The sequence below is a fragment of the Takifugu rubripes genome, chromosome 17 (assembly GCF_901000725.2).
Source record: "Takifugu rubripes chromosome 17, fTakRub1.2, whole genome shotgun sequence".
Taxonomy (NCBI): domain Eukaryota; kingdom Metazoa; phylum Chordata; class Actinopteri; order Tetraodontiformes; family Tetraodontidae; genus Takifugu; species Takifugu rubripes.
Window position 1 is genome coordinate 4,506,358 of NC_042301.1, and position 13,828 is coordinate 4,520,185.

General features: G+C 43.6%; 3 protein-coding genes across 4 annotated transcripts; 2 read left to right on the plus strand and 1 right to left on the minus strand.

Annotated features, from left to right (window-relative positions):
* The first annotated feature begins 27 nt into the window (after positions 1-27).
* Positions 28-7,564, plus strand: LOC101065689 (phosphomannomutase 2-like). Of its 2 annotated transcripts, XR_003891606.1 has the most exons (9): positions 28-243; positions 604-715; positions 1,231-1,307; positions 1,421-1,512; positions 1,595-1,694; positions 1,777-1,852; positions 2,243-2,355; positions 2,803-2,972; positions 7,220-7,564. XR_003891606.1 is itself a non-coding variant. In XM_003972082.3 (8 exons), the coding sequence occupies exons 1-8, from the start codon at positions 169-171 to the stop codon at positions 2,905-2,907; spliced, it is 750 nt and encodes a 249-aa protein (XP_003972131.2). In that variant the 5' UTR covers positions 29-168; the 3' UTR covers positions 2,908-3,320. The 2 variants fall into 2 exon arrangements, 1 of the variants encoding a protein (XP_003972131.2); XM_003972082.3 differs by lacking the exon at positions 7,220-7,564 and having other exon boundaries at positions 29-243; positions 2,803-3,320.
* Positions 4,466-7,559, plus strand: LOC101073342 (phosphomannomutase 2-like). The gene is made up of 8 exons (XM_003979865.3): positions 4,466-4,676; positions 5,080-5,191; positions 5,701-5,777; positions 5,891-5,982; positions 6,065-6,164; positions 6,247-6,322; positions 6,713-6,825; positions 7,050-7,559. Exons 1-8 carry the CDS (start codon positions 4,602-4,604, stop codon positions 7,152-7,154), a joined length of 750 nt encoding a protein of 249 aa, XP_003979914.2. The 5' UTR covers positions 4,466-4,601; the 3' UTR covers positions 7,155-7,559.
* A 430-nt stretch (positions 7,565-7,994) lies between the features above and the next one.
* Positions 7,995-13,824, minus strand: mtmr7b (myotubularin related protein 7b). The gene is made up of 14 exons (XM_003972108.3): positions 13,565-13,824; positions 13,194-13,319; positions 12,542-12,704; positions 12,305-12,462; positions 11,907-12,035; positions 11,686-11,820; positions 11,482-11,614; positions 11,093-11,202; positions 10,633-10,758; positions 10,506-10,555; positions 10,210-10,410; positions 9,877-10,011; positions 9,413-9,591; positions 7,995-9,188 (listed from the first exon to the last, which is right to left on the minus strand). Exons 1-14 carry the CDS (start codon positions 13,595-13,597, stop codon positions 9,121-9,123), a joined length of 1,746 nt encoding a protein of 581 aa, XP_003972157.2. The 5' UTR covers positions 13,598-13,824; the 3' UTR covers positions 7,995-9,120.
* Between the last annotated feature and the right edge of the window lie 4 nt (positions 13,825-13,828).

Genomic DNA, 13,828 nt, shown 5'->3' on the forward strand with positions numbered 1-13,828 from the left:
CAAACCACAGAGTGGCGCTGCAGCTGCACTAGTGTGGCTCTCCCAGAAGAGGAAGAAGCAGCGTGGAGGTGGCTGACAGCCTGTGGCTCGGTCCGACAGAAGCGGGTTGGACGGAGCGTTTCACCTGTCAGTTCAGACCACACCTGAGGAAGGCAGCAGACGGCAGCTATGGACGGCTCATCATTAGACCCCAGCACTCTCTGCCTCTTCGATGTGGATGGAACCCTGACGGCGCCCAGACAGGTAGAGTAATTCACGCCGGGCATTGCGTCGCCTCACGGATGAAAACATCCGGTTCCACGTTGCAAGTGCCAACAGCATTTCTGCCAAAGAAAGCCTCACCTGGTTTTAACTTTACCTTCAAAACAAAGTGGCTATTTGTTTTAGTGTCACGATGCCATCAAAATAATTGTTGCATCTACAAATATTTAAATGACAATTGCTGATTAATTATAGTGGGCTCAGTAATGGATCAAACACACCAGTCACCAGTCCTATTATAAAACAGTAATGCAAAAATAAGGCTTGTTTAGGGATTAATTGCAGCCAATTTGGCAACCAGCAACAGCCTCTGTAACACTGTCGTCGTGCTTGTGTGTTCAGGTTGTGACTCCTGACATGGCTCAGTTCCTTCAGAAGCTCAGGACTCGGGTCCAAGTCGGAGTGGTGGGAGGCTCAGACCTAAAAAAAATCAAAGAGCAGCTGGGAGAAGACGGTAATATCATTCCCATCTCTGTACACATCTTTTGATGATCCTCATCTATGATTAGTATTTTTCTAAAGCCCTAAATTCAGTTCAGTGTCAGATCACTTCTGGGTCCTGACTGAGGGTTTAACAGCACGCGTATTTCATGAACAAAGCAACTTGTTTGTCTTGTTGAGCAACTTATTGGACCTGGTTGGGCAATAAAAAAAACATTAGCTTGTTTAAGGTAGCATTCGCTCGTACTCATTACTTTTTTACTGACACAAAATCACAGGTTATTCACCAATGAATGGAATCCACTGAATGTTTTTATCCAATCATTTCAATAATCTGCACTGGAATCAAATATGTGTGATCATCAGTATTTAAACACGTATCAATAATACAGGTTTTCCCCATTATGTTGTAATGGAAGGTCCAGTATTATAACAACACTAGTCAATAAAAACCTCTTTTGTGCTGGAAAAAATGATTTAATGATTATGTTAGACATTTTTTTTTGGGGTTTGTCTGCTTGTGTGCAGTAATCCAGAATTACAACTACGTGTTTGCTGAGAATGGGCTTGTTGCCTACAAGAATGGACAGTTGCTTGGTGTGCAGGTAAGATGCACCTGAGATTCCTGTCTGACTGTGTTGAAGCTGCTTTCTGTTACAGTTTCGAGTGTCTTGAACGCTCATAGAAGGCTGCAGGTTTTACTTGTCTGCTTTTTCAGTCCATTCAGAATCATATGGGAGAAGAACTGCTTCAGTCTTTCATCAACTTCTGTCTGAACTACATGGCCAACATCAAGCTGCCCAAGAAGAGGTCCCTCAGAGTCACCATCATCCTGACACCTGTGTGTTTTGATCCACTTTGCGGTCTTGATGATTTTTGCGCTCTTCTGCAGGGGGACATTTGTTGAATTCCGTAACGGGATGTTGAACATTTGCCCTGTTGGACGCAGCTGCACGCAGGAAGAGCGGCGCGAGTTCTATGAGCTGGATCAGGTAGGACAACCCCCCGAGAGCATTAGCAGCTCCTCACACTATCGCTAAGGGCTGCATCTTTAAAGACCTTCCTCTTTCCCAGAAAGAGAAGATCCGAGAGAAGTTTGTCGCTGTATTACAGGAAGAGTTCAAAGGAAAAGGACTTTCCTTTTCCATTGGTGAGTAACTGGCACTAACGGCTCTGTGTTTCCTGTCTGATTCCACACGGGCAGCACAAACATCTGCAGACCAGCCACATGAACCACATTCAGAGGATCATTTGTGCATCTTATCTTATCTAATCAGCCAATCACATGGCAGCACCGCCACAATTTTAGTTCTGCAGACAGGATCAAGTAGACTGAAATACAAACATCAGCATAGAGGAGATGTTAGTGAGTGTGGCAGACAGGCTGGTCCCAATCTGCTGCCGACAGTTTATGGGGATTTCCAGATGATGGGATGGTACAGGAGCTATTTTGTTGCACACTCTGGGCCCCCAGAACCAACTGAGCATCATGAAAAATGTATCCTATTACATGTTTTTCTTTTGCTTTTTTTCTCTGCAGGAGGTCAAATAAGCTTTGACGTGTTCCCTGACGGCTGGGATAAGAGATACTGTTTGGAGCTCATTGAGAAGACTCACTCCTCCGTTCACTTCTTTGGAGATAAGACTAAACCTGTAAGTATGCGGACCGCCGCAGCACAGCAGCTGCTCGAGCTTATAAAACACAATACAAAAATGCACGACAGGCTGCTGAGATGATTCCAGACAAACCAACTAAGGTCAATATGTGCAGAAAGAGTCAGTCTTTAGGTTTGGTTACCCTCCTTTTTCCTTAATAAACATATTGGCTAATATTTCTCTGTTAAATCCGGCCTCAGATACGATATCTAACATGTCTTCCTGTAATATAGCAAGTAATTTACATTAAATACTCTTCTCATCTTTTAGAATAATGCATTACCACTGTAGTGGCTATGTGGTTATACCTCAGGACTGGTTATATTTGACCGTTTGCTTTATATTTGCATTTGTTAGTATTGCATCACCGTGAACAATCTCAGAATGGACACGATCAAACCACCATCTGAATGGACACGAGAGTAACTTTTGTGTGATCTACAGGGAGGAAACGACCATGAGATATACAGTGATCCTCGGACTATTGGCCATGAAGTCTCCTGTCCGGAAGAAACGCAAGGACTTTGTGAGCAGCTTTTCTTCTCCTGACATCTCAACAAGCTTCAGTCATTTTAAATCAGAAGGATGAAGGTGGACACAGGAACCGGGACGAGGGACTCTTTTTGGTGTCTTTTTGCTATTAAGATCATTTGCTCAGTAGCATCTGCTTTATCAGGGTCGAGCAACTCGGTCTTTTTTCTCCTTTTTCCCGGGCATAATAGTGTTTTTAATCATGTCACTCTTCTAACAAACAGCAAACCGTACGAACAAATGCATTTTTGAAGAACACCATGTGTATAAAAGAATAAAGAAAGTTTGGTGGCTGTCTTTAAAAAAAAAAAAAACTCATCTTGTTTCTAAATATCATTTTTTTGTAAGAATCCTGTAGTAGCTGTTGCCTGAAGTGACTAATAACATGACATCGCGATCAATGTGAGAAATAAATTAACGAACAATTTTAAGAACGGATCTGCTTTGTTTCTAACGTGCTGAAAATATCAGACACTCATTAGAATGATGTCAGTGTATGCTTAAATCGCTACTTAGATAATATTATTCAGTTCAGGGTAGACTAGACTACCTGAAAGCATTTTCATACGTGAAAGACTAAAGCAGTTTTGGTGACAAGCTCAAAATATAGAGGTGAGAGTGACGTCTCTCTATGGAGAGGAGGTTAACCCCATCCCATGAAAAGGGCACTACGTAAAGATTCAACCTTTTGCACATCCTTGAGAAACATTCGTTGTTTATTGTTAGTGCACATAAACGTCATTCAAACATTTCAGCTCAGCTTGTCCTGACATCGCTTGGAGTATCTCGGTCTTCCCAACAGGGGGCAGTATTCACTTCCATTAAGGCCTCGACTACTGAATTTTGATTTTCCACTTGTTTGCTTTGATTAAAGATCTTGTAATTTATAATAAAAAAATACAATATTATTCAGTTGGTATAACGCAGTTTGTTCCCTTTATTAGTAGATCATTCACATCAACAAACAGTTAATCAATGTAACATCAGAGTGGAGTCGGTAGATTTGATCATCCTTCCAATCTGTCCCTTCAAAGTTTTTATACATGATCAACAGTGCTAAAAGTACACTTTAATTCATAACAGAATAACAAAAATTCAAGTACGCGTCAGGGATTTGCCACTCATAACAGGTGTAATGAGACAACTGAAAAAGCAAGGCCAACAGGGGCAACATTGAATTGGCCTTAAAACAACTACAGCTATCGGATTAGTCTTTTCCGCCATGTGTCTAAATTGGAACAAATGCCTTATTCTATCAACACGTTTTATTCAAGATTACTCCTGTAATAGCGAGTAACCTGTTCCGAGTGGAGAATTTGTGGGGGGGCATCCATGCGTAATCTGGCCCTCTCTCTGTTTCTCTCTCTCTCTTCCTTTGTTTACATCCTTTGATACAGCGTCGTGCCTTGCATTTGTCTTGTCTTTATACATATTATCTTGCAAAAATTCCTTAAAATGATGACTTCCGTGCATTTAGAAAAGTAACGTTGGTGGTTGTAATGTGTGTTTTTAAAACATGTAAACACGAAGTGCCCTGAGTCCTCCAAACCACAGAGTGGCGCTGCAGCTGCACTAGTGTGGCTCCCCCAGAAGAAGAAGAAGCAGCGTGGAGGTGGTTGACAGAATGTGGCTCGATCCGACAGAAGCGGGTTAGACGGAGCGTTTCACCTGTCAGTTCAGACCACACCTGAGGAAGGCAGCAGACGGCAGCTATGGACGGCTCATCATTAGACCCCAGCACTCTCTGCCTCTTCGATGTGGATGGAACCCTGACGGCGCCCAGACAGGTAGAGTAATTCACGCCGGGCATTGCGTCGCCTCACGGATGAAAACATCCGGTTCCAAGTTACAAGTGCCAACAGCATTTCTGCCAAAGAAAGCCTCACCTGGTTTTAACTTTACCTTCAAAACAAAGTGGCTACTTGTTTTTGATTGGTGTCCAAACTCTCAGAATCATTTTAATAGTGACCGATATGAACATACATGTGTTTTTATTAGACCGTATAGTTGAGTAAAACTGGTAATAAGTCATTGTGTTAATGCATTTTTGTAACATCACTGTTGTCATCCTGTCACCAGTCCTATTATAAAACAGTTATGCAAAAATAAGGCTTGATTAGGGATTCATTGCAGCCAATTTGGCAACCAGCAACAGCCTCTGTAACACTGTCGTCGTGCTTGTCTGTTCAGGTTGTGACTCCTGACATGGCTCAGTTCCTTCAGAAGCTCAGGACTCGGGTCCAAGTCGGAGTGGTGGGAGGCTCAGACGTGAAAAAAATCAAAGAGCAGCTGGGAGAAGACAGTAATATCATTCCCATCTCTGTACACATCTTTTGATGATCCTCATCTATAATTAGTATTTTTCTAAAGCCCTAAATTCAGTTCAGTGTCAGATCACTTCTGGGTCCTGACTGAGGGTTTAACAGCACGTGTATTTCATGAACAAAGCAACTTGTTTGTCTTGTTGAGCAACTTATTGGACCTGGTTGGGCAATAAAAAAAACTTGTTTAAGGTAGCATTCTTTCTTACTCATTATTTATTTACTGACACAAAATCACAGGTTATTCACCAATGAATGGAATCCACTGAATGTTTTTATCCAATCATTTCAATAATCTGCATTGGAATCAAATATGTGTGATCGTCAGTATTTAGACAAGTATCAATAATACAGGTTTTCCCCATTATGTTGTAATGGAAGGTCCAGTATTATAACAACACTAGTCAATAAAAACCTCTTTTGTGCTGGAAAAAATGATTTAATGATTATGTTAGACATTTTTTTTTTGGGTTTGTCTGCTTGTGTGCAGTAATCCAGAATTACAACTACGTGTTTGCTGAGAATGGGCTTGTTGCCTACAAGAATGGACAGTTGCTTGGTGTGCAGGTAAGATGCACCTGAGATTCCTGTCTGACTGTGTTGAAGCTGCTTTATGTTACAGTTTCGAGTGCCTTGAACGCTCATAGAAGGCTGCAGGTTTTACTTGTCTGCTTTTTCAGTCCATTCAGAATCATATGGGAGAAGAACTGCTTCAGTCTTTCATCAACTTCTGTCTGAACTACATGGCCAACATCAAGCTGCCCAAGAAGAGGTCCCTCAGAGTCACCATCATCCTGACACCTGTGTGTTTTGATCCACTTTGCGGTCTTGATGATTTTTGCGCTCTTCTGCAGGGGGACATTTGTTGAATTCCGTAACGGGCTGTTGAACATTTGCCCTGTTGGACGCAGCTGCACGCAGGAAGAGCGGCGCGAGTTCTGTGAGATGGATCAGGTAGGACAACCCCCCGAGAGCATTAGCAGCTCCTCACGCTGTCGCTAAGTGCTGCATCTTTAAACACCTTCACTTTTCCCAGAAAGAGAAGATCCGAGAGAAGTTTATCGCTGTATTACAGGAAGAGTTCAAAGGAAAAGGACTTTCCTTTTCCATTGGTGAGTAACTGGCACTAACGGCTCTGTGTTTCCTGTCTGATTCCACACGGGCAGCACAAACATCTGCAGACCAGCCACATGAACCACATTCAGAGGATCATTTGTGTATCTTATCTTATCTAATCAGCCAATCACATGGCAGCACCGCCACAATTTTAGTTCTGCAGACAGGATCAAGTAGACTGAAATACAAACATCAGCATAGAGGAGATGTTAGTGAGTGTGGCAGACAGGCTGGTCCCAATCTGCTGCCGACAGTTTATGGGGATTTCCAGATGATGGGATGGTACAGGAGCTATTTTGTTGCACACTCTGGGCCTCCAGAACCAACTGAGCATCATGAAAAATGTATCCTATTACATGCTTTTCTTTTGCTTTTTTTCTCTGCAGGAGGTCAAATAAGCTTCGACGTGATCCCTGACGGCTGGGATAAGAGATACTGTTTGGAGCTCATTGAGAAGACTCACTCCTCCGTTCACTTCTTTGGAGATAACACTAAACCTGTAAGTATGCGGACCGCCGCAGCACAGCAGCTGCTCGAGCTTATAAAACACAATACAAAAATATGTGCAGAAAGAGTCAGTCTTTAGGTTTGGTTACCCTCCTTTTTCCTTAATAAACATATTGGCTAATATTTCTCTGTTAAATCCAGCCTCAGATACGATATCTAACATGTCTTCCTGTAATATATGAATGGACACGAGAGTAACTTTTGTGTGATCTACAGGGAGGAAACGACCATGAGATATACAGTGATCCTCGGACTATTGGCCATGAAGTCTCCTGTCCGGAAGAAACGCACCGACTTTGTGAGCAGCTTTTCTTCTCCTGACATCTCAACAAGCTTCAGTCATTTTAAATCAGAAGGATGAAGGTGGACACAGGAACTGGGACGAGGGACTCGTGGGGCCTTTTTGCTGTCTTTTTGCTCAGTAGCTCCTGGTGCATCTGCTTTATCAGGGTCGAGCAACTCTGTCTTTTTTCTCCTTTTTCCCGAGCATAATAGTGTTTTTAATCATGTCACTCTTCTAACAAACAGCAAACCGTACGAACAAATACATTTTTGAAGAACACCATGTGTATAAAAGAATAAAGAAAGTTTGGTGGCTGTCTTTAAAAAAAAAAAAAACTCAACTTGTTTCTAAATATCATTTTTTTGTAAGAATCCTGTAGTAGCTGTTGCCTGAAGTGACTAATAACATGACATCTCGATCAATGTGAGAAATAAATTAAACAATTTTACGGGTCTGTTTTGTTTCTAACGTGCTGAAAATATCAGACACTCATTAGAAGGATGTCAGCGTATGCTTCAATCGCTACTTAGATAATATTATTCAGTTCAGGATAGACTAGGCTACCTGAAAGCATTTTCATACGTGAAAGACTAAAGCAGTTTTGGTGACAAGCTCAAAATATAGAGGTGAGAGTGACGTCTCTCTATGGAGAGGAGGTTAACCCCATCCCATGAAAAGGGCACCACGTAAAGATTCAACCTTTTGCACATCCTTGAGAAACATTCGTTGTTTATTGTTAGTGCACATAAACGTCATTCAAACATTTCAGCTCAGCTTGTCCTGACATCCATTAAGGTCTCGACTACTGAATTTTGTTTTTCCACTTGTTTTCTTTGATTAATGATCTTGTAATTTTAAAAAAATACAATATAATTCAGTTGGTATAACGCAGTTTGTTCCCTTTATTAGTAGATCATTCACATCAACAAACAGTTAATCAATGTAACGTCAGAGTGGAGTCGGTAGATTTGATCATCCTTCCAATCTGTCCCTTCAAGGTTTTTATACAAGATCAACAGTGCTAAAAGTACACTTCAGTTCATAACAGAATAACACAAATTCAAGTACGTGTCAGGGATTTGCCACTCATAACAGGTGTAATGAGACAACTGCAGACTGTTGCACTTCCTTCATCCAGATTCTCCCCCGTGTTTAATAGAAAGATCAAAACCCAAATGTCATCAGTGGTCTTCCTGCTTGAGTTGAGATTAAATTCAGTTGTTTCCACATCGTCCATCTGTTTTCAGCCTGCTTCTGTTTAATTTTCTGTGCCCGTTCTGATTCAGGATCAGACTCAGGTCGATTAAATCTCCAGGGTCTCAGACAGTGTCATACAGCACATAAACGTCATAATCCTTATAAATAATAATAATGAGACAATAAAAATACTGCTGTTTGTAAACATGGACATTTTCTTGGTGACCAATGTGGTCCAAACCTCACTCTGTACATGTGACCAGTTTCGTAGGTGAGGATTGTTTTTTATTTAAACATAAATGCTGATCCTTGGGGGCCATGCATGATGGGGAAGGATGACAAAATATAAGGTTCTGGCTTCAATTCTGGGCTCAGGGTCATGAGAATGATGACAATGATGACAATGAAACTCCGACACGCGGGGAAAGTGTTCTGAAGGTGTTCTTACTAAAGCTGAGTAAAATAAATGCTTCTACTCTGGCAGCTAAAACGTTTACATTTAAATCAAGATACCGGGTGAAAAGACTGAATGTGTTGCACCGGTGGCTTGAGCAGAGGAACCACACGGGGCCTTTACGTCAATCAACATTTCAGGCATCTTTCACCTTCCGGCTGTTATTCCCAGTCAGGGAATAACAGCCTGGCCTGCATCCGGGTCCAGAATCAGTGTGGGGAGGGGTGATCAGGCCCCTGACTCAACAGAGCTCTCCCGTTGGCTGCTACAGGGCACAGGTCACAGGTTCGCAACCCTGTCCTGAGCAGGTCTGCTGAGCTCTGTGAGCGGTGGGTGGGTCGGGCCCACAGTGCCTAGTAGTCTCCGTGGGAACCTGCACTTTCTCCCAGATGATTGGCTTCTCCGTCAGGGCTGCCGTCCTCTGCGGAGGAAGCAACAACACAGAAATCAGGACTAAGTCCAACAAAATAAAACAATGTTGCATTTGTGGTATCACTGGGAAAAGGAAGGGAAAGAATCTCATGCTCCAAATGAGCTGCTACTTTCTTTTCCTTCCTTTTTCTTTTGTTGGGAAGATCAGGCGTGAACGTGTAGATGGTGGATTCTGATTTGGGTTGGTGTCATGTATTTTTGCGTCATGCATGCCTTGTTTGGGGCCCAGTTGGTGGTGGTGTTTGGCGCTTCCTCCAGCTGGCACCTCCCGGTGATTGGTCATCTCTTCCTCTAACTGCTGCGACTTCTCCCTCACAGCAGACAGGAAGTCCGCAGGGGACTGCGGCGAAGACATGGACTTCTCCATGTGGTGATACAGGCCTTTCCACATTCTGCAAGAGGGAGAAATTTAACATTACATTTTGATTGTTGTCTTATTACACTGTGTTACCAAAACACGGGATGTAAAGTTAAAACATGAGCAGAGAGCCGACACAGAACTGATGTGTGTTGGAACAATGACAACCCACCCATAAACATTGCAAGTGATGTTGGAGAATCAGAACTTCAATAACAAGTCCCTAAAATTACTCGCTTGTATGTGTTCATGTGTGTGTGTGTGTGTGTGTGTGTGTGAAAATGCATAATCTTGGCAACAAACGGAAGCAGTGACTCACTTGAAGCAGTAGGGGGAGGTGTTGGGTCTCAGTACGCCTTGAGTCTGGCTCAGCTCAGCCTTGTACAGAGGGTTGGAGTATTCAGCTCGGTTCTTCCACAGCTGAGGCCACACCGAGTGACTGCGCTCGTGAAGCCTGAAGACACACAGCAAACCTGGTTAAAACTGAATCACTATGGAAATTCCCCACATCCTTTCTGAACTGAAACAGCATCACCCATTCTAATATACTTAACAGCAACACCAGGTTTGTCAAGGTCAAGCCCGATTGTAAATTAAAGCTATTTGGGGATAATGACGAGCCTCTAATATCTGAATTCATCAGAGTGCCCACCTCATGTTCCTGCGTTCCTTTGGACAGTTCCCGAGAAAGTTTCCAAAATGGCAGGAGTAAACGTGTGTGCGGATGGCGATGAGGAAATGCTCGTTGAACTCAAAGGCACATGGGAACTGCTCCGACAGCTGCCACACGCACTCCAGGAACTGGTCTATGACTGGAGACTCCTCTTTAGGATCACCGGCCAGGTGAGCATACCTGCAGGGAAATTCAGAGTCAGATTCCTGTAAAATATCTAACACGTAGCCGGATCGCGCTGTAAAAAGAATCAGGTGCGAGCACGGTTGAATAACCTGTGGGAGAACTTGTGTCCAAAGCTGACCCAGTCTCTCTCTATCAAGACCTGGAAGAAAAATGAAATCAACGACGATCACTGAGGTGTTCTCAAGAAGAAAACCCGTCAATACTTGGGTCTTTTACCATGAGTCCTTTAATGGTTCGGTAGAAGGGATCCAACAGGATACTGGCAACAGAGCATGCTTGGGCTGTCCGGTCCCAGCCGTCAGAGCAGTGCACCAACACACTGACGCCTTCATCAGCCACTGCCTGAGACACAGAAAGGACAGGCGCATTCCAAAAACTCTCTTCAAAGTCACATATTTGAGGAGACTAAACCCATTTTTATTGTGGTAAAAATGCTTTTGTCTGTTTCTTTACATGTGTCTTGTCTAGTTCTCCCCTACCTAGTTGGAAACAGCCATTAAAATAGTGTTATTCCCTAAGATGGAACGTTTTCTCAGGCAAAAGGCTGAGCATTGTGTCCTTACAAAGAAAACAAATAAAGGTGCATATAATGCAGCCAAAGGATTTAATGTGTAGCAAACCTTAACGGAGGAATGTAAAGGGATTCGTATTTGGTCCTAAAACAGTGTGAACGTACCCTCAATATAAAGACCCCGGCATCTAATATGGCTTTAATGTGCTTGAGCCAGCCAGAGTTTTCCAGACCCCACAGGAAGTCGCTCATGGATGGAGACCTCATCTCCCCGACTGCATAGGAAGAGGTAGAAGCGAAAAGAGAGGATCTCTGTCATAAAATGTGTCTATGCCAATAAAAATGTAGCTTTTACAATGAAAATACCAATTATATTACACAGAATTCACCTCAAACTAGGGCTACGAGCAGTCACCTGGTAATCACAATGCGACAAAGGGCGGAGCCTCAAGGCTTTTTAAATTCCAATAAACTATAACTATAGAAATCTATAATTTGACGTCTGAGTCAGGAACCACTCACACAGACACACTCACACACACTCCACGACTTACCATCGATGATTTTCTGCTGGCTGTTCCTCATCACATGAATGTTCTCAATGCCGATGAACTGCAGCTTGATGTTGGTGTAATAATCCTCGTTCTCGTAGCCTTTACCCGCTGCTCGATTTGCCATGGCATTCAGCTATCGACAAGAACGCAGTGAGTGCGCATGACTGCCCCGTTTACTGTCCAAACAAGGGTGGAGAGCGTTACCTTGGGTCGAGTGTCCACCACGTAGATGTAGTCACTGCCGGGGTTTGACTTCATCAACGCCTGCAGCATCAGCTCGTCCTCTTGACATCGTCCGCTGAAACCGGACAGAGGCTGACTGCAGCGGCACACCGCGGCCTGCGTGGGTCACCATCATTACCATCAGCATCAGCGTCACAGTGAGCAGCATCCAGGCTCTTTTTTTGAATGCATAAGGTACTGACCAAAGTGTCCCGGTGAAAGTAAGACAAAGCAGGAAAGCGTCCTCGACTCCTGAACCTGGCGCTGCCCACGATGATGTCAGCTGTTGCTGACTTTGGCACAAACAGCTCTGATGGATATGTGTCACACACCTGGCCAATGACATTAATGCTATGTTACATGTATTTATATGTTAAGAGCCGACTCACCATTAATATCAGTAGCTACTGATGATGCAATTAGTATTGATCTATCTATGTCTAAATCAAACAGCACTTTTATGCGAGTATATAATTTTAGGAGCGTAGATTAGGTCTAAAATCAACAGGTGGTATCACCATAACTGACATTTCGATATTTCAACTGTTTAAACCTTTGGGTTTGTGACAGATGCTGACGATTAGTTGGGGTGGAGACTGACCCTGTATTCGCCGTTGACAGCTGTGGCGACCCAAAGGTTGTTAGGAACACCCATCCTCTTGTAATCAGCCTGGAGGTCGATAAAGTTCCACGATTCCTCCCTCTTCTCTTTGTTCACATTGGGATTAAAGGAAAGGCAGTACAGCTCACTGTACTTCTCTATGACAGGGAGAAAGAATTGAAAACAAATCATTGGGTATCAGCACATTGAAAATTTGTTGTTATTTTTCTAGCATACCCGGCCGTGACAGCCTGACCAAAGATGCGTGGATATCAGCACAGTCCCTCTCCTGTGGGATAAGAATCTGGAAGATTCGGAAGTCTTTGCAGCGCAGGATCAGTTGGCATCCTGCTGAGATGGCAGGCGGCCTCTCCACGCTGCTCACCATGCTGTGAAGCACCTGAAACACACATTGAAGCGCACATTCAGAGGCATCACATTGATACTCAGAGGTGGGCAGGGTTTTTTAGAGAAGAGGTCAGCTCATTCCAACCCAGCTACAGCAGCGCGTGACCGTGTAACCTGACACGTCACGTGAACAACTGTAACCACATCCAACCACAGCCCGCATCAGCACAATGGAGCACGGCGCCTGGGTCACACTTGGGGATGTGGAGGACAGTTGCCTGGCCTTATTGGACTGTCCAGTACACATCAGTGAAGACAGGTTAAAGCTTGAATGTCCAAATCTTGACTCGTGCCATCAGAACCCTCAACGGTCCAGTGGACACCACACTTGAGTGTCCGGTGACACAAGGTTAGAAAAAATTCCTTTCTGGAACCAGAAGATGGTGTATCGTCGATAAATGGAGGACCAAAGTCGGGTTTCTCTGCTGGAGAGGACAGAAGCAACATTTTGACAGTGTTTGGAGACGTAGAAGCAGCTTACCCATGTCTCCTGGCGCGCCTCTGGGTGGTTTTCCACAAAGATTGTGTGCGTGGCAGAAATGTAGAGAGTACACTTGCTGGCCTTTCTCTTGCCTGATGACCAGACCAAAAGACGCACATTGTCCACCTGAGTGAGACACACATTTTAACATTCAGGTTCACCAACCTTTAGAGTCAAACCTCCCTTATGACAGTGGGTAAACATAAGCACACATCTGTTAAGACGACGTCTGGATGTCGCTCTTAAACCTATGACCTTTGTGGGAAACCGCGTAAAACCAGTGGCATATTGTTAAAGACACGTATTAATGAAGAAGAGTGATATAGAAGCAAAGAAGGAATGCCGATGTCTGAAAATCCGAGTATTGCTACCTTTGGTGTCCTGATGTGCTCCATCACCGACATCCAAAATGGTGGATGAGAGACGGAGGATTTCGCCTTGATGCTCCGAGAGAGCGGTTATATTCGCTGTCTCAGATCGGTAAATAAGAGTTTATTTCCGTGACTGATGTTTCGCATATTCAATGGAGCGCGTCCCATTCTTTCGGCACCTCTAACCCATTTGTTCCTTTAAAGAAAAACGAATGAGAGCTCCAGTGTATCACGGATAACGGGACGAGTACCGAGAGACGCACC

Bases quoted from the DNA above. Each gene is read 5' to 3' on its own strand.
- mtmr7b (XM_003972108.3), bottom strand. From the start codon at position 13,597: ATGTCGGTGATGGAGCACATCAGGACACCAAAG. The intron at 12,463-12,541 runs GTATGCTAGAAA...TCCCTGTCATAG, and splicing joins GGTCAGGCTGTCACGGCCGG to AGAAGTACAGTGAGCTGTAC. The intron at 11,615-11,685 runs GTAACGCTCTCC...TCTTGTCGATAG, and splicing joins TGGTGGACACTCGACCCAAG to CTGAATGCCATGGCAAATCG.
- LOC101065689 (XM_003972082.3), top strand. From the start codon at position 169: ATGGACGGCTCATCATTAGACCCCAGCACTCTCTGCCTCTTCGATGTG. The intron at 1,308-1,420 runs GTAAGATGCACC...CTGCTTTTTCAG, and splicing joins GACAGTTGCTTGGTGTGCAG to TCCATTCAGAATCATATGGG. The intron at 2,356-2,802 runs GTAAGTATGCGG...TGTGATCTACAG, and splicing joins TTGGAGATAAGACTAAACCT to GGAGGAAACGACCATGAGAT.
- LOC101073342 (XM_003979865.3), top strand. From the start codon at position 4,602: ATGGACGGCTCATCATTAGACCCCAGCACTCTCTGCCTCTTCGATGTG. The intron at 5,778-5,890 runs GTAAGATGCACC...CTGCTTTTTCAG, and splicing joins GACAGTTGCTTGGTGTGCAG to TCCATTCAGAATCATATGGG. The intron at 6,826-7,049 runs GTAAGTATGCGG...TGTGATCTACAG, and splicing joins TTGGAGATAACACTAAACCT to GGAGGAAACGACCATGAGAT.